Source organism: Puntigrus tetrazona, unplaced genomic scaffold (genome assembly GCF_018831695.1).
Source record: "Puntigrus tetrazona isolate hp1 unplaced genomic scaffold, ASM1883169v1 S000000746, whole genome shotgun sequence".
NCBI classification, from domain to species: domain Eukaryota; kingdom Metazoa; phylum Chordata; class Actinopteri; order Cypriniformes; family Cyprinidae; genus Puntigrus; species Puntigrus tetrazona.
Genome location: NW_025048355.1, coordinates 2,122,501 through 2,150,000, shown reverse-complemented (window position 1 = coordinate 2,150,000; position 27,500 = coordinate 2,122,501). Strand labels below are relative to the sequence as shown.

The window sequence follows — 27,500 nt, the reverse complement described above, 5'->3', positions numbered from 1 at the left end:
ATAAATATTAACTGAAATAATCGAGCGGCCAAGGCAGCTTTCCCTCGTTTTCATCGAGTTTCACTTGATGTGTACAAAAATGACAAACCCCTTGGAGCTAAAATGAAAAATAAAATGAAACTATAACTGTATGTGAGTGAAATGAATGTCTTCACTACAAGCAGCTGTTGTTTCCTCAGGCTTCGGTTCTGGTTCACAGAGCAGCAGCACCTTCAGCTTTGCTCCGTCTAAAGCGGCCTTCGGGTCAGATTCCCAGCATGCCTCTGGGTTCGGGAGCGCCGCGTTCTCTCAGGCGTCGCCGGGCTTCGGCGCTCCGGCTCCTCAGGCCGCAGCCTCCTTTTCCTTCGCTCCCCAGGCCGCAGAAAGCAAAGCCGGCCCCGCGGCGTTCAGCTTCAAGCCGTCCTCGGGGGGTCTGGGCACCGGGTTCGGGTCGTCGGCGCCGGCCGGTCCTCCCGCAGACGGCCTGTTCACGGCTCACACTGATCTGACCGCTGAAGAGCTGAAGGAGTTCACAGCCAAGCGCTTCACGCTGGGACAGATCCCTCTCAAACCACCGCCTGCCGACCTCCTCGTGGTCTGACTCTCAGAACAGGGCTCTTCTTAATTCAATATCGTATATTAAGCGCATTTATGGACTATGTTTCTGTGTTTTAGGAGACTTTCTGCGAGTAAGCACACATTCAAAAAAATATCGGTGAAATAATTATTGCAAATGAATAAATATTAAACAATAAAATGTTATCCATGATAAACCTCATTTGAGGCATACAATCCATTAATCGATTTTCAATTAAATAAAACGCCTTCCCAACCTCCACCTGTTTTTTTTTTAGTATCATTGGGATATGATTATATTTATTAATCATTTGAATCAGGTAATATTTTTTTTCACTTATGAAATTATTACATTATTTTATGGCATGTATGTCATTTTATTATGCGTTATTTATATAAATATAGTTGATAAGTGTTTCCAGCTTCTTTTTTTTTTTTACTAAATAAAGGTTTCCTAAATGAATTAGAATCAGAAATGTTTCTTTTTTCCCCCATTGCTACAATGCTCATTTTAAGCTTTAATGTTTATTTTTATTGCTTAAATGTTTCCAACTAAGACACGCAATGATTTATTTACGATGGCATTGACGTGCCCTTTCAAAGATTCACATCCATATCCGTTATTTTTATGCGCTTATTAAAATAACTAGTCATAAAATTACACAAAGTTGATTTAAACACGCGTTTTCGTGCATTTTCCCGGGAAATCCGTCTCGACAGTTTTAAAATAAAAAAACATTTTATGCGTGCTGCAAAATGTTATGCTAATTAGGATTTGTTAATTTATAAAAAAAAAAAGCTTTAAAAATGCGGCTTTGTTTTCATCCGGGTCTTCTGGCTGTTTCGTGATTGGCGGAGAGTCGGCGCGCGGAAGCGGGAAACTCATGTCTCGAGGCGACGCGACCGAGGGCGGATTTAAGCATGTCTTCGCGATCCTGCGCTCGTTATACCCGCGCGTTCAGACCCTGGAGGAGTTCGCGGACGGGCTCGTGTTCCCCGACGGACGGAAAGCGGTTCTTCTCGAGGAAGAGGACGGCGCGCGCGTTCACAAGCTCGCCCGAGCGCTCATCGTCTGCGCGTGCACGCCTCCGCAGCAGCTGCGCGTGCCCGCTCAGGTAGGACACACCTGCTTGATTTCTTTTACTTCTACATCGATCATATTCCATCTACATCTCCCTGTATCCGTTCTCCGGATTGAAATCGCTTTGTCATCGTTTATAAATAACTCCTGCCATAACTGACCGTGTTCCACACGAAGAGATCCCTTGTATTTTATATACAGTTTTTTGCATGTTGTACCATGATATTCTTTTACAAACCTTGGAGTAACGTTGCAATAGAATTACTGTATATGTAGGGCTGCACGATTATGACAAAAAAAAAAAATCATAATTCCGTTGGAATTGTAGTTATTAATTATGATGGTCACTTACACCGAATGATGTTTACAACATTGTTTGAAGCAGCTGCATGCCTTTTTTTTTTGCATGAACATAAACATTTCATTTCAATAAATTAAATTTATTAGTGAAATGTATAATGGTTATGATTTTCACAAAAATATCCCGATTTTCAATCCTGATGATAATCAGAAATGTCATATATGCATATTATAATGATTTCCGAAGGATCACGTGACGCTGAAGAACGTAAACAAGCTTTTCTTTCTTGCTTTTCTATAGTATTAAGCCTCAATTGTCAATTATACACTGGACCGGTTTATTCTTTAAATAAAAAACGAAACTATGAACAGTGTTACATTGTTAAACTAAACTAAAATTAATATAAAAAAACCCCTTAAGATCAAAACGCAAGCTTGCACGCATCCATGTTCTGGACCGGTCCGTCTCTCTCAGTCATCAGATCTGTGGATATCAAGACAGGTCTACCTAAATACAGTTTATATGTTCATATCATACATTTCTTGCACGTCTCCATTGAATGTCTTTAACAATCTTTGGTTCCCAGGACATTATTTCAAGGTTGCTAACATAAAACGAAAAAGAAAGCTCTTAGAAAAGTATTATTATTTATTTATTCCCAAAAATAACCATATATAGACACACGGACCTGTTTCCCTTAAGTTCTGTATGTTAATGCACAGCTGCTTTTACATTTTATTATTTTTTACTGTGGCGGAGAAAAAAACGCAATTATGAAAAAACAAATTCAGAATTGCAACTGAAGAGATTTTACAAGATCAAGTTAAAAAGCAGATTCAGAATCACCTCACAAGTGTAGACGAAAATTCTTATTGTGAAATAAGGAGGATAAAAACTATTTAATTCTTACGCGGAAAAATCAGTATTGCAAGATATAAATAAAAAAAAAGTGTTTATATCTTTCTTTGAACAATCTCGAAATTGTAACTAAAAAGTATTTTTTTTTACAATTTCTATATAACGCACGTTTTATAGCAAAACCGGTTAAAATAAAACAAATATTTAAACTGCGGTAAGCATGGGTTTGCTCTCTGATTTCAGCTGGGCACGCTGCCGGAGGTCTTGGCGTTCACTCTGAACCACATCAAGAGGAAGAAGCTGAGGAACGTGCTGGGATTCGGTTACCAGTGCCCCGAGGCGGCGGCCTCTTCGGACCCCTTCCGTTTCCACGGCGACGTCTCGCAGGCGGCCGCCTCCATCAGCACCAGCGAGCTGTGGAAGCGGATCAACCAGCGCCTGGGAACGGAGGTGGCGCGCTACCTGCTGCAGGACTGCGCCGTCTTCGCCCGCGTCCCGCCGTCCTGCCTGCTGCAGGTGTGCGGCGAGCCCGTCTACGACCTCCTGCGGCCGCGCGAGCCGTCCGGCTTCCTCCTGCACTCGAAAGCTCGAGTCGCGAGAGACCGTGAGAAAACGCTTTCGAAAAAGAGAGCGAGAGAGGAGGAAACGGAGAGCAAAGGGGAAGATCGTCCGGGGGCGAAGAAGCGGCGGCTTGCGTTGGACGAAACCGATTCGCGAAACCCCGAAAGCCTCGGGTCGCGGAGCTGGAAACCGGCCGATGGGGCTCCTCCGCGCCCGTCGCACTGTTCCGTCCGCGTTTCCAGCATGCTTTACGGTGGGCGGGGCCTGAAGGGCTTCCTGCTTAACAGGAAGCTGAAATCGGGCGTGGGCGGGGCTAGGCGGCTGCAGGGGGCGGATCTCGTGCGCGTCGTTTTCCTTCGGTCGGAGGCCGTCGTGTTCGACGGGCGGACCGGGTTGAGGAAGCTTCCCAAGCGTTTCTTCGCAATGGTCCCCTTGTTCGCTCGACTCTTGCGGCAGCACAGGAAGTGCCCGTACGCTCTCTTCATGCGCAGGAAGTGCTCCGTGACTCCAGAGACGGAGGAGATGGAGTCGCTGCTGAAGTCACATTTATCGCCGTACAGGGTGTATCTGTTCGTGAGGGAGTGTCTGCGATACGTCGTTCCCGAGGAACTCTGGGGGTCCGCAGAAAACCAGCTCCACTTCCTGTCCAACGTGAAGAACTTCCTGCGTCTTGGGAAGTTTGAGCGTCTCTCGTTGGTTCAGCTGGTGTGGAAGATGAAGGTCAAGGACTGCCATTGGCTGGGGCTCAAGAAACGTCTGTCTTTAACGACTTTACTCTCTGTTTCGTAACTTTGGTTTTTTAAAGATTGGATTTTTAAGAGTTATTATTATTTATTGATTTTTTTATAATGCAATGCAGGATGAATATAGTTTTACTAAAACCATAAAAATTACGTTCTTAATAAACATGAAAGATAAAATTTTTAAAAATTAAAGACATTTTGTTTTATCTAGCTGCCAAGGCAGCATTTCTCGTTTTTTTTTTTTATTTATGGTATTTTATTGTAGTGCAAAATAACGAACAAAATAAATTCAAAATAAAAAAAGTCTGATAGCTATAACAAAAAATGAAACAAATTAAAGGTAGTGGTATACAAGTGCAAACAAAATTGCCAAATCCTGAACTAAAATTAAAATGAAGGCAGAAAATATAAAAAAATCTAATTCAAAATATTGACAAAAGTTATAATAGTATATCACTGATGCTAAAAAAAAAACATCAGATGGTCAGGTCTCCAAAACAAGGTTAGTATAGTTATCTAAAACTAATATTAAAATAGAAAATAGCTAAAAATGTAGTATTTTTATGCCAGTTATTATTTAAGGCAGTATTTTTAATTTTTACATTAAAGTTCAAAAATAGCTAAAACTGACTTTAAAGTGAATACAAATTAAATAAAACTTTAAATGAATATTACAAATGTTGATAAAACTATAATAAAATAAAATTGTCAATAACATAAAATAAATGTTAACTGAAGTAAAAATGTAAATAAAGAAGCTTATTTTATTTCAGTCATTTTCAAGTGAATAAAAAATATATAGGCGTAGTTAAATAAATAAATGAATAAAAGCAAAAACACAGGAAAAGTAATGACTTTGACTAATATAAAATAACACTAGTATTACAGTATATCCATCAGATGGTCTCAAATATAAGGTTACTATAGAAAGGTAAAATAAAACAAATACTTTTTTACTAATAAAATAAATGGTAACTTTTAAAAAAATGTGTGTGTGTGTGTGTGTGTATATATATATGTATAAGTGTGTGTATATACACCTGTGTGGGAGCTATCCTTGGTCCTGATTACCTGGTGACCCCATTCTTGTGGGGTTCTCCATGGTGCTGAAAGTGCTCAGGCTGCCTTGTGGGGGACCATTAATCAATCATTTTTATTTATATAGCGCTTTTAACAACACAGGTTGCATCAAAGCACTGTACAGTATAATGACAGGGATGTATAATGACGAGAGTGACCAATTTCTTATTAAATGCATTACTCTTCCTGGCCACCACATACCCCTCTTTCCAGCTCCAGGCCCCCACCTGGAGCGCACGCACCATAGCCGTCATGTCTCCTAGACATTGCATCCGCATTTGCATGAGAATTCCCGGCCCGGTGTTCTACCTTGAATTGGAAGTCCTGCAACTGAAGAAACCAACGAGTGATTCGTGCATTTTTCCCCCAGATTTGAGACATCCATTTAAGCGGGGCATGATCAGTTACTAATATAAACTTTCGCCCCAACAAGTAATATCTCAATTTCTCCACAGCCCACTTTATGGCAAGACACTCTTTTTCTATGGTTGCATAGTTTCTCTCATTTGGAAGTAGCTTACGGCTAATATACATGACAGGGTGTTCCATACCATTTTGTAGTTGGGACAGCACTGCTCCCACTCCAACTTCAGAGGCATCTGTTTGTAAGATAAAGGGTTTATTGAAATCTGGGGCTTGCAGGATAGGTTCACCACAGAGAGCCTGCTTTAGGTCGGTGAAAGCCTGCTCTGCTTCCTTAGTCCAGTTTACCTGGTTTGGGTGGCACTTGCGGGTCAGCTCAGTTAAGGGGGCTGCTTTTGTGGCAAAACTAGGGATAAAGGGTCCGTAGTAGCTGACAAGCCCAAGGAAGGTCCTTACTTGCTTCTTGGTTCGGGGCTGGGGCCAGGAAAGTATAGAGTCAACCTTCTTGGATTGTGGTTTCACATTTCCTCTTCCGACAGTATACTCCAGGTAGTTGGCCTCCTCTTGGGCTAGTAAACACTTGGAGGCATTTGCTGTTAGGGCGGCTGCCTGCAACGCCTGTAGGACTGCCTTCAGATGGTGAAGATGTTCCTCCCAACCTCTGCTGTAGACAACAATGTCATCCAAGTATGCTGCAGAATAGTTTTTGTGGGGTCAAAGGACTCTATGAGCCTTTGAAAGGTTGCGGGAGCCCCATGGACCCCGAAGGGAAGATCCGGAGTGGAAAAGGCTGTCTTTGGTTTGGCTTGAGGAGTTAGAGGTACTTGCCAATAGCCTTTGGTCAAGTCAAGGGTTGTGATAAAGCGTGCAGGACCCAGTCTTTCAATCAGCTCATCTATTCTTGGCATTGGGTAAGTGTCAAACCTGGAAATCTCATTCAGCTTTCTGTGGTCATTACAGAACCGTGTACTTCCATCAGGCTTTGGCACTAAGACAATGGGGCTTGACCAAGCACTTTGGGACTCCTCGATAACTCCTAGGTTCAACATTTTCTTCACCTCTTCTCGTATGGCCTCTTTTCTCGCTTCTGGGATCCTATACGGTCGGAGCCAGACAATCTTCCCTGGTTCTGTCACTATATCATGGGATATCAGAGAAGTCTGCCCCGGAAGCTCAGAGAATACCTCACGGTGCCGCCACAGAAGTTCCCATTTTGACCGGGGGAGTTATGGGGTTCTGGATCTCCGCTGCAAAGACATCACTGGGAGAGGGAACCAGCTCCTGCCATGGCTTTAAGAGGTTTACATGGTAGATTTGCTGGCTCTTTCTCCAACCAGGTTGGCGCACCCTATAGTTGACTGGGCCTGTCCGTTCTACCACCTCATAGGGACCTAGCCACCGGGCCAGGAACTTGCACTCACTGGACGGGATTAAAACCAGTACCTTTTCACCTGGGAGAAATTCTCGGACTTGTGCCCCTCGGTTGTATACCTGGGCCTGCTGTAGTTGGGCTTGCATGTGTTCTCGTACAACCGGCCAAATCTTTGTCATTCGATCATGCATCTGTTCTACATATTCGATGACGGAGTGATATCGTGATGGCTGCTGCTCTCAGCTTTCCTTGGCAAGGTCTAACATCCCTCGTGGTCGTCATCCATAGAGTAGTTCGAAGAACCCGGTGGAGCTTTGTGGAACCTCTCGAATAGAAAACAAGAAAACAATATGGTAACAACTGATCCCAATTCTTCCCATCAATGTCAATGACTTTTCTTAGCATTTGTTAAAGAGTTTTGTTAAATCTCTCAACGAGCCCATCAGTCTGGGGGTGGAAAATGGATGTTTTCAGTTGTTTCACCTTAAATTGTCGGCAGGTCTCTTTCATCACGGTAGACATGAAGCACGAACCTTGGTCTGTAAGGATTTCCTCGGCTATCCCCACCCAGCTAAAGAGCTGTACCAGTTCTCTTGCTACCGCCTTTGAGTTGGCCAATCGGAGTGGTAACGCCTCTGGGAAGCGGGTGGCATAATCAAGAATGACCAGAAGATATCGGTGACCTCTGTTGGACAATATCAAGTGCAATCCTGCTGAAAGGGGTTTCAATTATAGGCAGAGGAATAAGTGGATTGCGGTAGGTTACCTTGGGACTATGAAGTTGACAGACAGAACAGCGGCGACAATAATCTTCTACTGCCTTCTTGATGCCCGGCCAATAGAACCGTGTGAGGATGCGCTCATAGGTCTTCTCTGAGCCCAGGTGACCTCCCAACAGGTGAGTGTGTGCCAAATACAGCACCTTGGAGATATATACTTGGGTACCAACAGTTGTTCACACGTTTCCCCTCTTCGCTGATCCACTCTATATAACAATCCATTTTTTATCATAAAATGTGGATAAACCAACCTACTCACCCCCTCTTGTAGTTGCCCCTCAACTATTTGCGCATTCTTCCAGGCCTGGGCCAGTACAGGATCTTGCAGCTGGGCAGTGCCAAACCGTCCCAAGTTTTTCCCCCGTAAGGTCTCTGCTGGGGGAAATTCAGAAAACACTTCATGGGAGTCTAGCTCTTGGCGTACTTGCACTCCTCCTGGGCATTCTGTGGCCGTGGCAGTGGAATCAGAATTAACTTGCTCCCCTCCATCTTCTTCTGGGCTGGTTGCTTCTGCATCAGTAGTCTCTTCAGGGGTTTGAGCAGGGTTGTGTCTAGACGAACGGCGCCTTTGGGGTCGTGGAGGTCTCCTCTCATCTGCAGCGCGGGCTGTCCAGTAGGCGACAAATGCCTGACAGTCTCTGCCAACCAGGACTGGGACGGGCAAGCGCTCCACAACCCCTGCTCGTACTTGGAACGGGCCCTGGGGCGTAACCATGCTTATTTCTGCAATGGGGTAGTTTCTAGTGTCACCATGAATACAGGATACAGAGATCTCTCTTCCCACGAGTGACCCTGCAAACTCCGGCCGGACTAAGGTCACCGTGCTTCCAGAGTCAACAAGGGCTTCAGTGTCTTGGCCTCCAATCTTGACAGGGAATTTAGGGGGTAGCTGCCCCTTCGTGGGCCCAGCAGGTGGTGAGAAAATGGCACTGGCGTCTTGAAGAGTCTGTGGTGCTTGCTGTGGACCTGAGCTCTTTTCTGCCTGGGCAACCCCGGGCCAAGTGTCCCTCCCTTCTACATGTAAAACCCCGCTTTGTAACCAGACTTTGCAGAGGCCTCTCATCCTTCCACCTGCCTTGAGTGTTTAATGCTTTTGCTTGAGTTATCTCACAGGATTTCTTAGGGGGCTCTCTGCCTTGTTATGGTCTCCAGGAGGCAGCTTTATTCTCCTCAGGCCTCAGTAAGCTCACGGTCACCTGGTGGTTCTCCAGGAGAGCAATTAGCGACTCTACACTTTGCGGTCCCTGTTGAGCCACATACCTCTTGGCATCTGCTGGCAGGCTGCGCACACAACGGTCAATCACTACCCTCTCTATGGAGGATGGCCCGTCCCCTTCCTCCAGCCAGCTCCTCACCATTCGAGCCAATGTGATTACCTGAGCCCGGGCTGGGAGGGTAACCTGGTATCCCCAGCTATGAACTCGCTGTGCTTTGGCAGGTAGGCTAAGTCCATATTGAGCAAGAACCGCTCTCTTGACCAGTTCATAACTGGCGGCCTCATGGACAGTGAGATCCCGACAGGCCTTCTGTGCCTCTCCGGTCAGAAAAGGAAGAATTAAATTTGCCCAGTCCATCCTTGGCCATCTCTCTCGCTGAGCGGTTCTCTCAAAGAGGACAAAGTAGGTTTCCACATCATCATCCTCAGTCATCCTGGTTAGATAATCTTGAGGCCTCCTGCCCTGGGCCTCAGTCCTTCGACAGAGCTCTGTGACGACTGCATTCAGGGTGGTTTGGGCCTGCAGAATGGCAGTCAGGGCCTCTTCCATTTTTTTTTTTTTTTTTTTTTTTAAGAATCACAAGTCGGGCTTCTCTCTATGCCCGCATTCTCCACCATATGCAAGCCCCTGACCACCAGATTGGTGAGATTAGCTCAGGTTATCCACTCAGGAAATACAGCAGGCAGGTTTAGGTGGAACAGAACTCAGATTTCTTTATTTTGTAATAAGGTGAGGGAGAGGGGTTGGAAGAAAACTATAACTAAAGCTGTTCCTTCTTTGCGGGCTGGTCTCTTGGCAGCCAATCAATTTCCCTGAGGGGAAGGCAGAAGAAAAGGGAGTTAGTGGAAGGTGTCCAGGCTACTCACGGCCACGCTGCACTTCTGTGGTTCAGGGGTTCCAGCATTCAGCCTCTGCTCGTCTGCTCTCGTCTTCTCCTACTGAGGCTCCTCCATCCTCTTATGTGGTGGTTCCTGATCGCACCCAACAGCCTGCAGCTGAGGCTCCCTATTAGCGAAGCAAGGATGAACACCTGTGTGGGAACTATCCTTGGTCCTGATTACCTGGTTACCATTCTTGTGGGGTTCTCCATGGTGCTGAAAGTGCTCAGGCTGCCTTGTGGGGGACCATTACTCTTCCTGGCCACCACAATATATATATACACACATACTGTTTCAGCTAGTTTTCATATGAACTAAAATAACTAAAACGGGAAAAAAAAGAACAAAAACACAACAAAGTTACAAAACTTTAAAATAGAAATGGAACATATAAGGAGAAAAAATGCTATGTCCCATAAAAGCTACTGGTGTGTCATTGCTAGTGAAGTACTCTTTGTGTTTCTTGCTCAGGTCACTGTGCGAGCGAGCACCGCTACAGAGAGTGGATCTTCGCTCAGTTCCTGGGCTGGATGTTGAACCGTTTTGTGGCGGGTTTGGTCAAAGCTCTGTTCTACGTCACCGAGAGCATGGGACAGAAACACACGCTGCGCTTCTACAGAGGGGAAGTGTGGCTCAAACTACAGGAAGTGGCCTTCAGGTGCGCAGTCATGTGACTCGCCTCATCACTGTTTGTTGTGGAATTATTTATTTGAAATTTAATTTGTGAATAATGTGTATTTTTTTTTATTTACCATTCATTTTACATATTTATTGCAGTATTTAAATGTTAGAAAATAAAATAAAATTTAGTTTAAACTTAAATCATTTACTTTTATTCATCAAGGATACATTAAATCATAATTAAATTATAAAATATTCCATCAAATAAATGCTGTTGAACTTTTTATTTATCAGTGAATCCTTAAAAACAAAATGTACAATGGTTATGATGTTCACAAAAATACTTTATAATATAACAATATCGATTATTGAAAAAATCTTTTATATTTAAATGTTATATATGTGTATTATAACGATTTCTGAAGGATCGTGTGACTCTGAAGACTGGAGTAATGATGCTGAAAATCACAGAAATAAATTACAGTTTAACGCACATTCACACTTTTATATTCTAATAATATTTCACAAATTTGACCGGTTTTGATCAATTAATTAAAAGCTTGCTTGTTCCTTATTTTCTCTTTAAAATGTAAAAATATTATTTTGAATGTTAAGAAAATGTGATGTGATTCTGTCCCTGATCTGCAGAGCTCATCTGTCTAAGGGCCAGTGGAGGGCTCTGTCTCCGTCTCAGGCGCTGCAGTTCCCCAAGACCAGCGTGACGTCCCGAATCCGCTTCATCCCCAAGATCAGCAGCATGAGAGCCATCACCCGCCTCTCCGGACCCCGAGAACCCCTGCAGGTGAGTCCGCCCGCCTCCGGAGAAACACTCCGGATTACACTGAGTGACGAGTGTGTGTGTGTGTGCAGGTCTTCCAGAGTGGCGTGCGGCTCCTGCAGAATGTCCTGAGCGCGTGTGTGCGGGAGGCCCCGGGGCCCATGGGCTCCACGGTCTGGGGCTGGCAGGACATTCATCGTGTTCTCAAGGAGTTTGTGCCGCAGCAGAAGAGCTCTCCGAGACCGCTGTACTTTGCCAAGGTGAAGAGATGACCTCTGACCTCGTCTGGTGCTACAGGAGAAAACTCTATGAGCTTTTCTGGACTCACTCATTTATCCCATGATTCCCGGCGGTGTGTGTGTGTGTGTGTGTCAGGTGGATGTGAGCGGGGCGTACGACAGTCTCCCTCATCAGAAGCTGGTGGAGGTTTTGGGTGAAGTGCTGCGTCCGTTCTCTGAGAGGAGCTTCTTCGTGCGTCAGTACACTCGTGTGTGGACCGACCCTCACCTGGGCCTGAGGAAACACTTCAGCACTCGTGTGTGTGTGTGTGTGTGTGTGTGTGTACAAGGTGAAAGTGACTTATGAATAACTTTTCAAAATGCTCATAAATCATACAGAGTGAGTTTTTTTTAAGTTAAAATGGCTGTAGTTTCCTGTAAGGTGTAGGGTGTTACAGTTACAATATAGTTTGCACATTATAAAAATCATTACTCCTGTGGAGAGTCGCTAATATGTGTGTGTGTGTGTGTGTGTGTGTGTGTGTGTGTGTGTGTGTGTGTGTGTGTGTGTGATCAGGCTGAGATGAGTGTGCCGCTCAACATGAAGGGCTTTGTTGTTCAGGAGCAGGCCGGCGGGACGCTGCATGATGCTATCCTCGTGGAGCGGGTGACATGACAGAAAATTCTGCTTTTTCATATAGATATTTTTGTTTTATTTAAAGTAAAAATAGTAAAAAAAAATTGCTGCTAACACAATAAAACATAATCATTTTTTTAATGTAAATATAACAGTTTCAGGTAATTAAATTTTCTATTTGAAAAAGTATTTTAAATAATATAAAATATATATAAACATGTCTAAATGTGTGTCTGTGTGTGTGTGTGTGTGTGTGTGTGTGTGTGTGTGTTACAGCACTCGTCTGAGGTCCGAGGTGGAGATGTGTTTCAGTTCTTCCAGAAGATGCTGAGCAGCTACATCATCCATCATGACAATAAGTGAGTTCATTCTTTCGTTGATTGTCATCACATGTTGGGTGACGTCATCGCGTGTTGGGTGACGTCATCGCGTGTTGGGTGACGTCATCGCGTGTCTGTGTTCCAGGATGTTCCAGCAGGTGTGTGGAATCCCTCAGGGATCTTCTGTGTCGGCGCTGCTGTGTAACCTGTGTTACGGACACATGGAGAACTCTCTGCTGAAGGGCATCGATAAAGGAGGGTGAGACGAACACAAAACACCCAGAATAAAAACATCAGAATAATCCCCAGCGCTCCGGTCCATCAGTGAACATCTGGAGAACACAGAAGATCAAACTAATCCAGCGTTAAGACGTTTTTAACTCAAATAGGAATCCATAATAACTTTCCTCCGGTGGAAATTAATTGATTTAGATCAGGACTTCGGAGTGGGAAAATATAAGAAGGAATAAGAAATATAAGTATATAAGAAGGAAAAGTCACTTACAAAATGAGACACTTCATGTCTTGGATTCATGTTGATGAATATCATTTGAGTTTTCATTAATATTTTATTTTTTTATATTTTTATTTTTAAGTTAGTTTTTTGTCATTTGTTTATTTTTTTAAAATACTTAAAAAAATACTTTTTAAGTTTAATTTATTTTGATTTAATTTTCAGATCTAGTTCAGATATAATCAACATCCAAACATCACCACAAGATGTCATGTGTGCTCTCATTGTGTCTGATGTCTCGTGATACGTCAAGTATTGTCTCAGCAGCTGAAATATAATGTCCACTTTCTGAATGTGTTGTATTTATTTCACAGTTCATGTTAAGTTTTTATATTTTATTTTATATTAAGATTTTTGTTAAATAAAAATGAATCTGTTAATAAATTCAGCGTGTTCAGTGTGTTTGATGATCGTGTCTGTCGTTGGCAGGTGTCTCATGCGGCTCGCCGATGATTTTCTGCTCATTACTCCTCATCTGAGCAAAGCCACAGAGTTCCTGACGTATGTCCACGTGCCACACACACACACACACACACACACACACACACACACACACACACACACACACACACACACACACACCACACACACTCACTCACACACACACACACACACACACACACTCACTCACTCACTCACACACTCACACACACACACACACACACACACACACACACACACACACACACACATATTAAAACAGCCTTAACACTGTGCATGCATGTAATAGGTTTTTATATGAGTCAGATGAAAAAAATGCTCTAAATGGATTTATATATATATATATATATATATATATATATATATATGGCAGTGCTGAAAACCTGTTTAATCGGTTTAATTCCCAATCTGAATTTATGCGCTGGTTCATTAAAGGTGACATCATGAAACGATCTGTTCAGGTCCCCGGTGCATCTACTGACAAAGGAAACATGAAAAAGATTAACCCAGTAACTTTGTTTTAGTAAGCCTTTTCCTGCAAGCGTCTAACACACGAGCGCGTCTGATCTTGCTGCCCTTGTGACTCTGCAAAGGCATCTCATAATGTTACCGTAACTTATGCATGTTTTTAACTTACACTTGTGTGTTCTGTCTGTGTGCTTCGGATGTGTGCCTTCAGCAAGCCGTACATTACAAGCTGAAATGCATTATTTTAGCATGATAAACCTTCCGGGATTCCTGTCAGAATCACATCGTTCTGTACAGGCTCCTCCCACATTCGTTGATCGACAGGTCAGTCTTACCTTAGCCCCGCCCCCTGTGATCTGTCCATCATTGTGTTGTCTCCGGTGAAAGCGGAAGATGTCTCTGATTAAATACCGAAGTGTTTATTTGTTAGATATAATAATAAATATAGCAACCATCATTTATTCCCGACACCTGAGCCGCTGAAGACGCAGAGGATTAACGTTACTTTCATTTTGAAAGGAACGCACCAATCCCGAGCTGCCTAAATGTGCCTATGTTTGCTCCAATCATTCGTGATTCAGCTTTATCTGCAGAAGTATAAGGGTTTTTTAATATTAGCAAATTTACTTTCATAATAATGTGCTAATTAGCCAGTTTCACGGCTGATGTTTACAGCCTGCTCGTGACTCCAGAAGAGAGGGGCGGAGCCTCAGAGCTCATTAGCATTTAAAGAAACATGGACTAGAACAGCATGAAAACAGCTGTGTTTTACTTCACCATTAAGAAATTGTAACCAAACTATGCTAAAGACTTTTGTTTAAGACCTGAAAGAATCATATCAACTTGTCTCTCTCTCTCTGTCTCTCGTGCTGTCTGTCTCTCTCTCTCTCTGTCTCTGTCTCTGTCTCTCTCTCTCTCTGTCTCTGTCTCTGTCTCTCTCTCTCTCTCTCTCTCTCTCTCTCTGTCTCTCTCTCTCTCTCTCTCTCTCTCTCTCTCTGTCTCTCTCTCTCTCTCTCTCTCTCTCTCTCTCTCTCTCTCTCTCTCTCTCTCTCTCTCTCTCTCTCTCTCTCTCTCTCTCTCTCTCTCTCTCTCTCTCTCTCTCTCTCTCTCTCTCTCTCTCTCTCTCTCTCTCTCTCTCTCTCTCTCTCTCTCTCTCTCTCTCTCTCTCTCTCTCTCTCTCTCTCTCTCTCTCTCTGTCTCTCTCTCTCTCTCTCTCTCTCTCTCTCTCTCTCTCTCTCTCTCTCTCTCTCTCTCTCTCTCTCTCTCTCTCTCTCTCTCTCTCTCTCTCTCTCTCTCTCTCTCTCTCTCTCTCTCTCTCTCTCTCTCTCTCTCTCTCTCTCTCTCTCTCTCTCTCTCTCTCTCTCTCTCTCTCTCTCTCTCTCTCTCTCTCTCTCTCTCTCTCTCTCTCTCTCTCTCTCTCTCTCTCTCTCTCTCTCTCTCTGTCTCTCTCTCTCTCTCTCTCTCTCTCTCTCTGTCTCTCTCTCTCTCTCTCTCTCTCTCTCTCTCTCTCTCTCTCTCTCTCTCTCTCTCTCTCTCTCTCTCTCTCTCTCTCTCTCTCTCTCTCTCTCTCTCTCTCTCTCTCTCTCTCTCTCTCTCTCTCTCTCTGTCTCTCTCTGTCTCTCTCTGTGTCTCTCTCTCTCTCTCTCTCTCTCTCTCTCTCTCTCTCTCTCTCTCTCTCTCTCTCTCTCTCTCTCTCTCTCTCTCTCTCTCTCTCTCTCTCTCTCTCTCTCTCTCTCTCTGTCTCTCTCTCACTCATCTGTCTCTCTCTCTCAGGATGCTGCTGGCCGGTGTTCCTGACTACGGCTGTAAGATCAATCCTCAGAAGGTGGCGGTGAACTTCCCGGTGTGTACGGAGTGGCTGGACTCGGGTGTGAGTGTGCTGCCCGCCTGCTGTCTGTTCCCCTGGTGCGGCCTGCTGCTGGACACACACTCGCTGGACGTCTACAAGGACTACTCACGGTAATGAGACGCTATCAGGCCGTAAATCAGGGAGAGACGCTGTCTTATCTGTGCTCTGATGAGATGTCATCCGTTTATATGCGTTCCAGCCTGACCTCATCTCTGTCAGGACTAGTAACAGTTATGAAAGTAAACTGATATTTCCTACAGCAAAAGATAACTGACTTGAAACCATTTTTCGCTGGTAAAAATATTCTAATTTCTTTGGTCACCGCTGTAGTTCACCCACAAATTAAAATTAGTCCATGTTTTAATCGCCCTTGAGGCATTCTAGGTGCGTTTTGACTCTATTCTTTTTAGCCGAATCCAATCAGAGTTATATTTAAGTACGTCCTCGCTCTTCCACTCTTTATAGTCCTGGTGAATAAAGCAGTGGTAAGAAAAAAAACCATAAAATCATAAAAAACGCATATGTGTTACGTGTCATATAATAAATGCTAACTGAAATAAAACAGATTAAAAAAAGATTTTATTTCAGGTAGCTGCCAAAGACAGTATTCCTTAGTTTAACTTGATGAACTGAAAAGCTAAAACTGATATAACAAATTAAATAAAAATGATGTAAATATAAAAATAAATAAGACAAATGCACGCTAAAATTTGTTGCTTGAGTTGAAAAGCCATCAAAAAACATCAATTTATTTATTTTAGTTGCCACGGCAATAACTCGCTATACCAAAAAACTGAAATACAAAAAAAGAATATACATGATTTAGGCGTGAATTTTTTTTTTATTAAAAACTATATAGACATAAAAAAAATGTGCAATGAAAATAAAACTTATATATTACTTATATAAATATAAATATAAATATATATTATAAATACTTATATATTTGTTGCTTGTAATGTAATAAATGTTATCTGAAATAAAATGAAAACTTACATTTAATTTATTCTTTATTATACTTTTTAGTTTAACTTGATGTACTGAAAAAATAAAAGTGATGTAAAAAACGTAATAAAAACCATATAAAACATATACATATAAAAAACGTTTAAATGAAATCCTAATAAAAAAAGAAAGAAAAATTGCAACTGATGGTACCTGACTTCATGTAAATTAATAAAATGGTTATGGAAATAAATTGTTTAGTATTTAACATCAACAATGTCATTGCATTTAAAAAACTGTATGACTGTATGAATGACCTCTGCTCCGCCCCTCAGGTATGACGGCCTATCACTGCGCTACAGCATGACGCTAGGCTCCGCCCACTCGCCGGCCGTGGTCATAAAGAAGCTGCTGTCGGTCCTCAGTCTCAAGTGTACCGACATCTTTCTGGACCTCAGGGTGAGACAAAAACGCTTTTACAGCCCGAAGACCACAGCCTTTATCGCTTTAACTGGTTTTCGATTGGGCGGCACTTCTTTTCCTCACGAAAAGAATAACGCTGTTCCGGTTTGTGCAGAAATCGCTAGCATTCACCTGAGCTCCAGTGAGATGTTGTGTGCTGTTTCTCCAGATGAATTCAGTGGAAGCTGTTTACAGGAGCTTATATAAACTGATCCTGCTGCAGGCGCTCAGGTAAACACTTCACACACTAGAAGTGATTAAAGTCATGAAAAAACATTCATATATTCATAAAGCATGCATTAAATTGATCGACGTTTATAATATCACGAAAGATTTCTATTTCTAATAAATACTGTTCTTTTGAATTTTCTATTCATCTGTTAATCCTGTAAAAATAAAATGTATTACAGTTTCCACAAAAATATTGCGCAGCACAACTGTTTTCAATATTGAAAAAAATCACAAAGGTTTCTCTAGCAGCAGAGCAATATATATATATATATATATATATATATATATATATATATATATATATATATATATATATATATATATATATATATATATATAAAAAAAAAGCCTGAACTAATACTAAGACAGAAATAAAAATAAATGTAACTTAAATAGGGAAATATATAAAAAGACTATTTGAAAATAAAACTATTTTTCATTTTAAGTTTTTTTAAAAATAATATTTAATAAATTTTAATTGAAATTTTTGTACTTCAACTCAAACTATTTAGCATTTAATTTTTTGTACAACTTAGGTTTTTTATATTTATAAACTGAAATTAATAGAATCTAACATATAAAAGCTCATTTAAAATATTGAACACTGTAAATAGTACTGAAAAAACTTCAGTAATGATAAAAACGCAGCTGTGCATCACGTGAATAAATTGCATTTTACCATATATTCAAATAGTAAACATCTGTTTTAAAGCTTAATAATATTTTACAATATTGTGAAATGTTTCTTGAGCAGTAAATCATATTTAAATGATTTCTGAAGGATCATGTGACACTGAAGACTGGAGCAATGATGCTGAAAATTAATTTAATTGATCATTTAACATATATTCACACAGAACACAGCCATTTGAAATTGTGATAATAATTCGCAATTTTTACTGTACTTTTAATCAGATAAATGCAACCTCTGTGAGCAGAAGAGACTTTTTTTAAAAACTCCCACCGGCCTCAGGCTTTTAAAGTAGCGTGCATTAGTGGTTCTGTCTTGTTTCTTTTGGCAAAAGTTTAACAGGACGGTGATCTGAGAAAGCGAGCCGTGAGTGTCTGCTGGTGAATGTTTGAGTGCAGTAACCATCAACCCCAGCGCTTTGTCAATGTGTGTCAGGTTTCACGCGTGTGTGAGGAGTTTACCTCTGGGTCAGAACGTGGAGTCGAACCCGCGCTTCTTCCTGAAGACCATCTGGACGATGGCTCGAGTCACCAACAGAATCATCAGAGACATCAATAAAGGCACGAGCCAAATGACTTTTAAAAGTAACGCGTTAGAATCAGTGTCGGGGGTAACGCTTCACAAATAACTCCAGTCTACTAGTAATGCATTACTTTTTCATTTACAAGAAAATACTTTTTAAAATAATAGTTACTGTTTTCCCATTTATTCATCGATAGCTCCAGTGTTGCCATGTTGAGAGAAATCAAAAAAAAAAAACTGATTCGTCTTTCCTCAAAATGAAAAAAAAGTTAACTGCAAACTCAGAATGTGCTGCAAACCTGCAATAATTAAACGTTAAACAACACTAACATCTTTATGTATTTAATCCCATTTTATTAACCAGTGCTTCTGATCTTTAATGATCCAATTCAGCCGTACGAATCAACAAAAATGACTTTTTTTTATTGCTGAAGTGTTAAAATGACAGACATGAGTTTACGTTTCCTTCAGCCTGAGGCTCATTTATATTTAGAGCAAACAAGCAAGCATTTCCCAGATTTAAAAAATAAAGCATTACTTTCCATAAATTCTAACGTAATTACTCTCCAAAAAATTAATTATTTACATTACCTGGTTACTTTTTATGTGAAGTAATGTGTTTTGTTACTTATGTGTAACTTTCTTTAATCTGGACATGGCTTGCTCGTTTGTTTCAAATTCAAAAATTCAAATTCAAATTTTAATCACATACACATACATACATACGACATGCAGTGAAATGTTTTTTATAACCGTCCAGCATCAAAATAGAAACAGATTTTTCAGTTTTTAACTGAAAAATATTAAAACAGTTTTTAATATAAACTACTACTACTTTTACAAATGTAAAAGCCAAAAGTGAAATGAATCCGTCTCAGGCTGAAGTGAACAGAGCAAACACTATTCAGAAATAAATACAATCATTTTCAGTTGTTAGTTTGATTCAATTGGATCATTGAAGGTCAGTAGCACCATGTTGGTTATTTGAAATGGGATTAAATACATAAATAATATATTCCGTACTTAACATTTAATTATTGCATATGTTTTCTATTCTGAGTTTGCATTTGACCATTTATATTGATTTTGAGACGCACTGAATCTGTTTTTGAGCAAATACGTATTGATAACTTGTTCACAAACCACGCATGTTCTCTCAACATGGCAACCCCAGAGCTGTCCGTCAGAAGAAAACAAAGAAACTGGAGATACTTATTTGAGAAAGTACTAATATTTGCTTCTAAATCTCCTGCAGGTCTGGTTCTGGGTTCTCCGGACGGCGGAGGTCTTCTGCAGTACGAAGCCGTTCAGATGCTGTTCTGTTTGGCCTTTGAGGTGGTTTTCACGCGACACCGATCTCTTTACCGCAGTCTGCTTTCTCCGCTGCACAAACGTACGTTGGTTTTTCTTAAGACGCTCACCTTCAGTCTCTTCTGTTCTTCAGGTCATCGTTTGGTGTGGAATGAGGAGGAAAGAGTTGCATTTTGGGTTAGAGACACTAAGAGCAATGATGGCATTTATAATAATAATAATAGTGCTATTTTAGTGCTATTTGAGTTTAATAGTATAGTATTGTTAAAATATATAAAGTAGTTTTTAGATTTACAGTTTTAATTTTAGTGTACTTTTTCGTTTTTGTGGCTTGCCTAATTTTATTTTTATTTCACATTTTATTTGTTTTTCATTTTAGTTTTAGTAATTGTAGTTCACAACCCACACTGTTTTCCACTTTGCTTTTTTTTTTTGCAACACGTCCATTTACTTTTTATCAATTTTAATTTATTCAGTAATTTTAGTAATTTAACTTGAATATAATTTTAGTAGTGAACTTTTTTTAGTGTTTTTTCCCAGTTTGTTTTCAGTTGAAATTTTTGCCATTTTAGTACTTCAGCTTACACTAAAATTAATATGTCCGTTAAAAAAATATTGTTTAAACTGAAGTACTAAAATGGCTAAAACAGAAATAATAAAGTGAAGACACGCAAACTAAAATATTCACTAAAATGAAAATGTAAAATATAGATTGTTTTAGTTAATACATCTCTTTTTGTTCATTTTATTTCTGGCTTTTGTTTTACTAATTTAACCTAAGTATATTTAGTATATTTGTGTTTGTTTATTATTATTTTATTGTCGTTATTATTATTTTATAAAACTTCAGGAAAAGAACAGTTTCCTTTTCCTCCGGGCCTTCAGGCTCGTGGGTTGACATGAGCGACGCAACGCTTCCTCACGCTCGTGCACAGCGCCCCTTATTGCCAGTAGCTGAGAAACCACGGATAGGGGACTTACGACTTCCCCACATGTCTCTGACAGATCCCTTAGAGGATATGAACAATCTTACTGTGGTGAGCCAGAATGCTTTGTTTTCTGGGCCTCCCAGCATTTCACACCCCTGGGATGTCAGTGGTTTTGATGGTTCCACTCATGCAGAGCATGGCTTGCGCTTCCCAGCCCATCATGGTGGCTCATCCTGACGATCCGACTATATCCCCACCCGGCCCTTACAGCTCTTACTTCATCGTGCCCAAGAAAGGTCCATGATGCTCACGCAGAAGCGCATTACCAAGGGCATCCAGCCTGAGGATGAAACTGAAGGATGCGTACTTCCACATTCCTATTCTTCCCTGACACCGTTTCTTCAGTTTGCATTCAGGGGGTCGAGCTTGACAGTAGGTCCTCCCCATCAGGCTCTCCCTGTCCCCCTGTGTCTTAACGGAGGTCGTGGAGGGGGCCCTTGCCCCTTTAAGGGAAGTGTCGAACTATTTTGACGACTGATTCATTTTGGCCCGGTCACGGGATCAGTTGTGCAAACACAGGGACCTGATGCTCCAGCACCTCAGCAAGTTGGGGCTTTGGGCCAACTGGGAAAAGAGAAAGCTCTCCCATTTGCGGAGAATCTGTTTTCTTGGTGAGGAATTGGACTTAGTGAGTATCACAGCGTGTCTGTCAGAAGAGCGGGCACAATCAGTGCTGAACTGCCTAATTTCCATCAGAAGCAGGACAGTGGTTCCACTGAAAAGATTTCAGAGGCTCCTGGGGCATTTGGCATCCGCAGCTGCAGTCACAATGCTCGAATTGTTTCATATGAGTCCCGAGATGGGCATGGTTTCGTGGCATTCTCCAATTGGCAATAACGCTGGCTTGTCGTCGCACGTTCAGCCCTTGTTTTTGTATGGGCCGCAGTACCCTTAGTACAAGTGTCTTGGCATGTTGTGTTTACAATGACCGGCTGGGGAGTAAGTATGTATTGGTCCGCACAGACAATGGAGTGCCAGGAGGTCAAATCCTTCTAGGTCACCCCTAGCGCCCTCCTGGGTCCCTTTGAGCCGCTGGACTCAGTTGAGCTTAAGTTCCTGTCTGCTAAGACAACTTTCATCAAGAGTTAGGGGACCTCCAAGCATTTTCGGTGAGTGAATAGTGTCTTGTGTTTGGGCTGGCCAACTCTCACGTTGTCCTGAGACTGTGACCTGGATACGTGCCCAAGGTTCCCACCACACCATTCCAGACAAACCAGAGCTTCAGTCGCTTCGAGCAGCTCTATGTCTGTTATGGAGGTCAGTAGAAAGGGAAAGCTGTCTCCAAGCAGAGGTTGGTTCACTGGATAGTTGATGCCGTCATCTTGGCATACCAGGCCCAAGGCGACACTGAATACCTTCACAAGATTTTATAGTCTTCGCATTGAACCAGTTTCTTACCATGTTTTGAGTAACTAGTAATTGGCAGAAAGAACTGGTTGGTCTCATGCTTGCTGCACCATTCCTCTATTAGGGACCTATTTCCTCTTCCAGTAAGTTGCCTATTCTTCAACCCTGGTTGAATGTCCTCCAGCACCCTCAGCAGTCAGACTTGGGGGAGCACGTATTGCTTGCCTGCATCTCTGGTCAGCCCCTGTACTTGGCTAGGTGCCCATCTGGCTGATTCTCTACAGATAATCCCATATGTGTATTCCTCCACGGCAAGGTCTTCCCTTCATCAGTGTGCTCTGTCTGTCTGTGTTGTCAGCTGATCCTCCCCTTCCTTGGACAGGACCTGGCACGAAGGCTAGTTTGTATGTTCCAGTGCCCCAACGGGGTCAGTCCATATCAGTGTTTCCACACATCACATTCCCGCGGTAGCATGTGGTCTTTGTGCTTTTGAAAGGTTCGCTTCCTCATCGTTCTGCCAAACTAACAACAAATAGCGGCAAGTCAGCAGTCTCTGGTTGAAGGTTGAAATTCCTTCTCTGAAGAAAAACTTTCTATCTCAGAAACAGTCTTTAGGCTGCCACAATGGGGATGTACTTACCTGTGGACCCTGCGGGAACCAAGCTCAGCGAATTTGCTTTTGGGCGGTGGGAAGGTTTCAGTCCTCGCAAGGCATTTGTTTGACATGCGTCGCTTGTTAACATTTGCAATATGAGTTGTAATGAGGTTCAGGTTGTGGTGTTTTCCATGGACCCCAGTCTGTCTTTACAACATAACGCCTCCGTTCCTTCCATCAGGGAACGAGGGTTACATAACCAAGACGTTTTTTAGTCATGTTTAATTCCCTCAAAAGTCCTAAGCAAGAAGAGAAGCACCAATCAGATTAGCTTCTATTTAAGTACTGACAGAAATTGCGCCATTAGAGCATTTTATGAGCGACTGCCGGCTCATAATAGTGTCTTTTACACTCCTAAATCACTCCATATATTGTTTACAGTGTATCTGAACTTTTTTTAAAGCCGCATAAACCCCTTCCAGTAGAAGTGTTCCCGCTCGCCGTGGCTGATGATGGGATTGGTTGTGAAGTGGTCTGCTGTTTTCTGTGTTTGTAGGGAAGCGGCGTCTGGAGCGAGAGCTGCGCGGCATCAGTCTGTCACGTGTGCGTCAGGTCTCCACTCCCACAATCCCTCAGGACTTTAAACGCATCCGGACGTAGAGCGCTAACCGCTCCGCAGCAGCTGACTAAACAGATCCCAGCGCCTCGTAAACGCTTGATGATTGTCGTTAACCGTGTGGAGATAAGAGAGCCGGTAAACAACAGCGTTCAGGAGATCAGCCGTTCATATTTCTGTCATATTTGTCATCTAAATAAACATATTTGTGTAAATCAGCTAAAATCTGTTCATCTATCTATCTATCTATTCATCGATCTACAATTCTAAAATACAATTATAAAATTCAGCTATCGCAATTGCAGCAAAATATTAAATATTATTACAATTTAATATTATATTTATATATGTGTGATATTTGATCATGTTGAATGTGATCATATATAATAAATATAAATTCAAATATTTTAGATTTATATATGATGCAGTGTATATACATTTTAATATTTTGGTTATTGATTGCATCAACTTGATGCAACTGATTGATATAAATAATTTTCAACATGATATATATATATATATATATATATATATATATATATATATATATATATATATATATATATATATATATATAAATCATGTTGAAAATTATTTTATTAAACAAGACTCTAGGAGAACTGCAGTTTAACACGGCTGTAAATACTTCTGCTGGTTATTCTGGTTACTGACTAACTGAATCAGTGAGAAAACACGGCTCAGATCAGTTTCTCTCACTGCGTTCAGTCAATGGAAACTCACTGACGTTTGTAATGTGTGACTAAATGAGGAATATAATAAACAATCTCGTTTGTCTCACAGTGAGTCTGTAAAGAGTCAATATATGCCTGATGTTAAATGTAATCTGAATATTATTGTGCTCATAATAAAGGTTAAAGTTGCATGTTTTTAGTGCACAGATTCATTGATTTTATGGACTATTGTACGTTCACTTTTTAAGTTTAAAAGAAGTTTGATTTTAAAAAGTAATCAGAATATATACTCAAAATGAGTAAAGGAGTTGTCGTCGTGTCATTTGAAATCAGTAACTCTTGATTTCTGTGATTTCAAAGCGGAGTTTTTAGCTACTCTGTGATTCTTCACAAATCCTTCTAATATTCTGATTTGCTGCTCAGAAAAAAAAAAATGATGATGTTGAAAACAGCCGAGTAGTATTTTTGCAGGTTTTTTTTAAGTTCAGATGAACAGAATTGATCTGAAACAGATTTTTTTTCATCACTTTGGATCAATTTAAAGCATCCTTGCTTAATAAACTTATCAGTTTCTATGATACTTTAGAATGGTACAGTGTATGAAAAGCTTTTATTTCAGATAAGTGCTGATCTTTTTTTTAGAGAATTACTGCGCCATTTGAAACATTGAAAATAATGATAATCATGTTTCTTGAGCAGTAAACCAGTATATTAGAATGATTTCTAAAGGATCATGTGATTGAAGACTGGAGTAATGATGCTGAAAATTCAGCTGCGCTTCACAGAAATAAATTCTATTTTAAAATATATTCAAATAGAAGGCAGTTGTTTTAAATAGTAAAAATATTTTACAATATTATAGCTTTTCATACAGCAGCACTTTATACAGAAATAAAACAGGTAAACGGACAGGGGGAAAATGATCTACTTTTCTGCTATATTAAAAACAAAAATGTATTTTTTCAATAATATTATAAGGATATAAAAATGCAGTGAAGTTTTATTACATTTCTGAGTTTAGATTACTGAAGGAAATGTGTGTGTGTGTGTGTGTGTATATATATATATATATAAATTATCTATTTAAGAACAAAAAAAAAGTTATCAAGATGCAGTCATAAAATTTCAGATTTTTTCAGAACAGGGTTCAGAGTTTGTTCCTGAAGGAAATGTTGGTGCAGGGAATGATGGGAAGCGTCTCAGAGCTCCTTGAAGGCCTGGTTGTCGTAGGGGTTCGGGAGACTGCTGCCGGTCTGAGGCCGTGTTTGTCGTCGGATCAGTCTGTAAATGGCCACGATGGGGATGGAGAGAACGGGAACGACGCTCAGCAGGACACAGATGGAAAACACCCAGTCTGAGTACGGCTTCGTCTCCGTCTCCGGGAAGTTCTCCTGCACCGCAACGAGCACAAGAAGTGTTATCAACTTTTATTTTTGTAGTTCAGGGAAAGGTTTTGCTTATTTAGTCTTCTGGGAGCGCTAAAAAAAAAGAGCTATATATAAAGAAAAGAATTTGTTCAAAAGTTTTCACACCCCTACTCTTAATGCCTTCTGGAAGTCCCTCAGTGTGGAAAAAGATGCATAAATCATACGGTCATTTTTGGGGAAGTGTTCAAATACACATACATGTGGGAAAACTACAAATTTTGCAGGAGGTGAACTGTTCAGGGACTCATGAACACTAAAGGAAACACACATCTGTGTCTCACTGTGGGGTGGTGTGTGGATGTTCTTCTGACTCACGTAATCTGGGTTCCAGGCAGGATACGTGGGGTGTTTCTGGACCTGGACCACGACGTACGCCACCAGGACCACCAGCAGCATGATGGGACTGATGCCCATCCAGCACACACGCCAGAACAGGTTCGGCCGGCGGCCCGTCATGCTCTCGATATCATCCCCGAACCTGAAACACAGGTTAAAAACTATTCAAAACAATGTGAAAAGAAACATGCTGATGAACCAATAAAAATCGGCATTGATTTGAACTTTTACATTTTTGTCATTTCATTTATAGAAAATGTTCAATTTTTAATGCATTTTTTTCACATTTTTATGATTTCACTGTAGTGTTGAATTCTTTTTATTTAAAATTTGTAACATTTTTAGTAGGATTTAAAATTGTATATCTTTTTCCCGTTTTATTCATTTTTTGTGTTTTTAGTCTCGTTGACTTTGACATTTGTTTAAATTTTATATTTTAATTGTAGTTTTTATTGTGAAAGTTTTTAATGCTTTGGTTGTTTTTGAGTGTTTATTAAAAAAATGCAAAATAGTATAAAATTTATATATATTTTTAACATCCCATTTTTTTAAGTTGTTTTTAAAATGATTCATTTTAATTTTACATTTTTATTATCAATTATAATTTAACATCTTTAATGTAATTTTAATACACTTTTTTTTGTATTTTAAGATTTCTTTCAATTAAGTTTTTTTTATACATTTTTGGCGTTTGGCATTTTAAGTTTACATTTTAATTTTATTGTATATATTTTATTATTAATTTACATTTCAATGTCTTTTGTATTTGAAAATTATTTTTTATTTACATTTTTTACGATGTGTTTAAATGTTAGCGTTTGGCTTTATATTTATATTTTTAGGGATTATTAACGATAAGCTCCCAAACCCAGCTTGAAAACTGTTTAGTCGCACGTTTGCTTGTAATGGCTTTGAGTTCACGGACCGGTTCATGCCGTAGAAGAAGACGACGCCGATGATCTCACAGAAGGCGATGACGAGGAGCGGGATGGAGCCCACGTAACTGTTGAAGATCTCCAGCCAGTAGTTGCCAGATCCCAGAGTAAAGATCAGCGCCACGAGGAAGTTCAGCACACAGATCAGACCTGCAGCGAGAGCGCCGAGGGTCTAAACGGATAACTTGTAAAGCATGCATTAGAAAGAGTTCCTTTCTCAAAGAGTTTCGACTGACTGACTGAGAAAAAATAAGTAGTAAGTGCAATTCCGATTCAACCGTTCTAAGCAAAAATGACATTTATGATTGATTTTATTCATTTCTGAGTAGTGCTGAATGTTCTTATTCTTCATGTGATTAGTTGGAGCTGTACTTTTCCTTCGATGCACTTTTGCTGTGAAAGGCTTCTCATATTGAAAATAAACCAGCAAGCCCTGTCCAGTTTGAAAAAGTAGCTCATGGCTCAATGCTTTCCACAAAAAAAGCAACTGAAAGGTGTGATGGGTGTAGTGGAGGAGGGACCTGTGAAGATCTCTTTGGGCATCCAGCGGGGCACCAGGTGCAGGTCCAGCAGCGGCGTCAGGACCCCCTCCAGATTCCCAAACATGGAGGACAGGCCCAGACTGAAGAGCATGATGAAGAAGAGCACGGCCCACACCTGAGACCCCGGCATCTCGATGACCGCCTCCGTGAACACGATGAACGCCAGCCCCGTCCCCGAAGCACTCTGGGTAAGAGAGAGCGTGTGGATAAGTACTATACACACCA

At 41.0% G+C, this 27,500-nt stretch overlaps 3 protein-coding genes across 5 annotated transcripts in view; 2 read left to right on the top strand and 1 right to left on the bottom strand.

The window, feature by feature from the left end:
• The window catches only part of nup42 (nucleoporin 42), an 8,091-nt gene extending 7,276 nt beyond the window's left edge, over window positions 1-815 (top strand). Inside the window, exon 7 of the mRNA XM_043233026.1 lies at window positions 180-815. Within this exon, the coding sequence (XP_043088961.1) occupies window positions 180-580 (401 nt within the window). The 3' untranslated portion in view covers window positions 581-815. The remainder of the gene's footprint in view (window positions 1-179) is intronic.
• Window positions 816-1,106: 291 nt separating this feature from the next.
• Window positions 1,107-23,836, top strand: tert (telomerase reverse transcriptase). Of its 3 annotated transcripts, XM_043233021.1 has the most exons (16): window positions 1,348-1,670; window positions 3,039-4,110; window positions 10,260-10,446; window positions 11,058-11,211; window positions 11,280-11,447; window positions 11,563-11,724; window positions 11,983-12,072; window positions 12,319-12,401; window positions 12,508-12,621; window positions 13,306-13,377; window positions 15,559-15,744; window positions 16,915-17,038; window positions 17,211-17,272; window positions 18,399-18,523; window positions 19,741-19,878; window positions 23,284-23,836. In XM_043233021.1, the coding sequence occupies exons 1-16, from the start codon at window positions 1,440-1,442 to the stop codon at window positions 23,385-23,387; spliced, it is 3,072 nt and encodes a 1,023-aa protein (XP_043088956.1). In that variant the 5' UTR covers window positions 1,348-1,439; the 3' UTR covers window positions 23,388-23,836. The 3 variants fall into 3 exon arrangements, with proteins under 3 accessions (XP_043088957.1, XP_043088958.1, XP_043088956.1); XM_043233022.1 differs by lacking the exons at window positions 17,211-17,272; window positions 23,284-23,836 and having other exon boundaries at window positions 1,107-1,670; window positions 19,741-19,873; XM_043233023.1 differs by lacking the exons at window positions 18,399-18,523; window positions 19,741-19,878; window positions 23,284-23,836 and having other exon boundaries at window positions 1,107-1,670; window positions 17,157-17,272.
• Window positions 23,837-23,974: 138 nt separating this feature from the next.
• slc6a18 (solute carrier family 6 member 18) overlaps window positions 23,975-27,500 on the bottom strand; it is a 14,515-nt gene continuing 10,989 nt past the window's right edge. The window contains exons 9-12 of the mRNA XM_043233024.1: window positions 27,255-27,459; window positions 26,724-26,883; window positions 25,778-25,940; window positions 23,975-25,426 (exon numbers count right to left, since the gene is read on the bottom strand). Of these exons, the coding sequence (XP_043088959.1) occupies window positions 25,235-25,426; window positions 25,778-25,940; window positions 26,724-26,883; window positions 27,255-27,459 (720 nt within the window). The 3' untranslated portion in view covers window positions 23,975-25,234. The remainder of the gene's footprint in view (window positions 25,427-25,777; window positions 25,941-26,723; window positions 26,884-27,254; window positions 27,460-27,500) is intronic.

What these genes read in the sequence shown, in the direction of transcription:
- tert (XM_043233021.1), top strand. Translation starts at nt 1,440, where the DNA reads ATGTCTCGAGGCGACGCGACCGAGGGCGGATTTAAGCATGTCTTCGCG. An exon ending in ACATCTTTCTGGACCTCAGG is followed by an intron (nt 17,039 to 17,210) that starts GTGAGACAAAAA and finishes CTGTTTCTCCAG; the next exon opens with ATGAATTCAGTGGAAGCTGT. An exon ending in CATCAGAGACATCAATAAAG is followed by an intron (nt 18,524 to 19,740) that starts GCACGAGCCAAA and finishes AATCTCCTGCAG; the next exon opens with GTCTGGTTCTGGGTTCTCCG.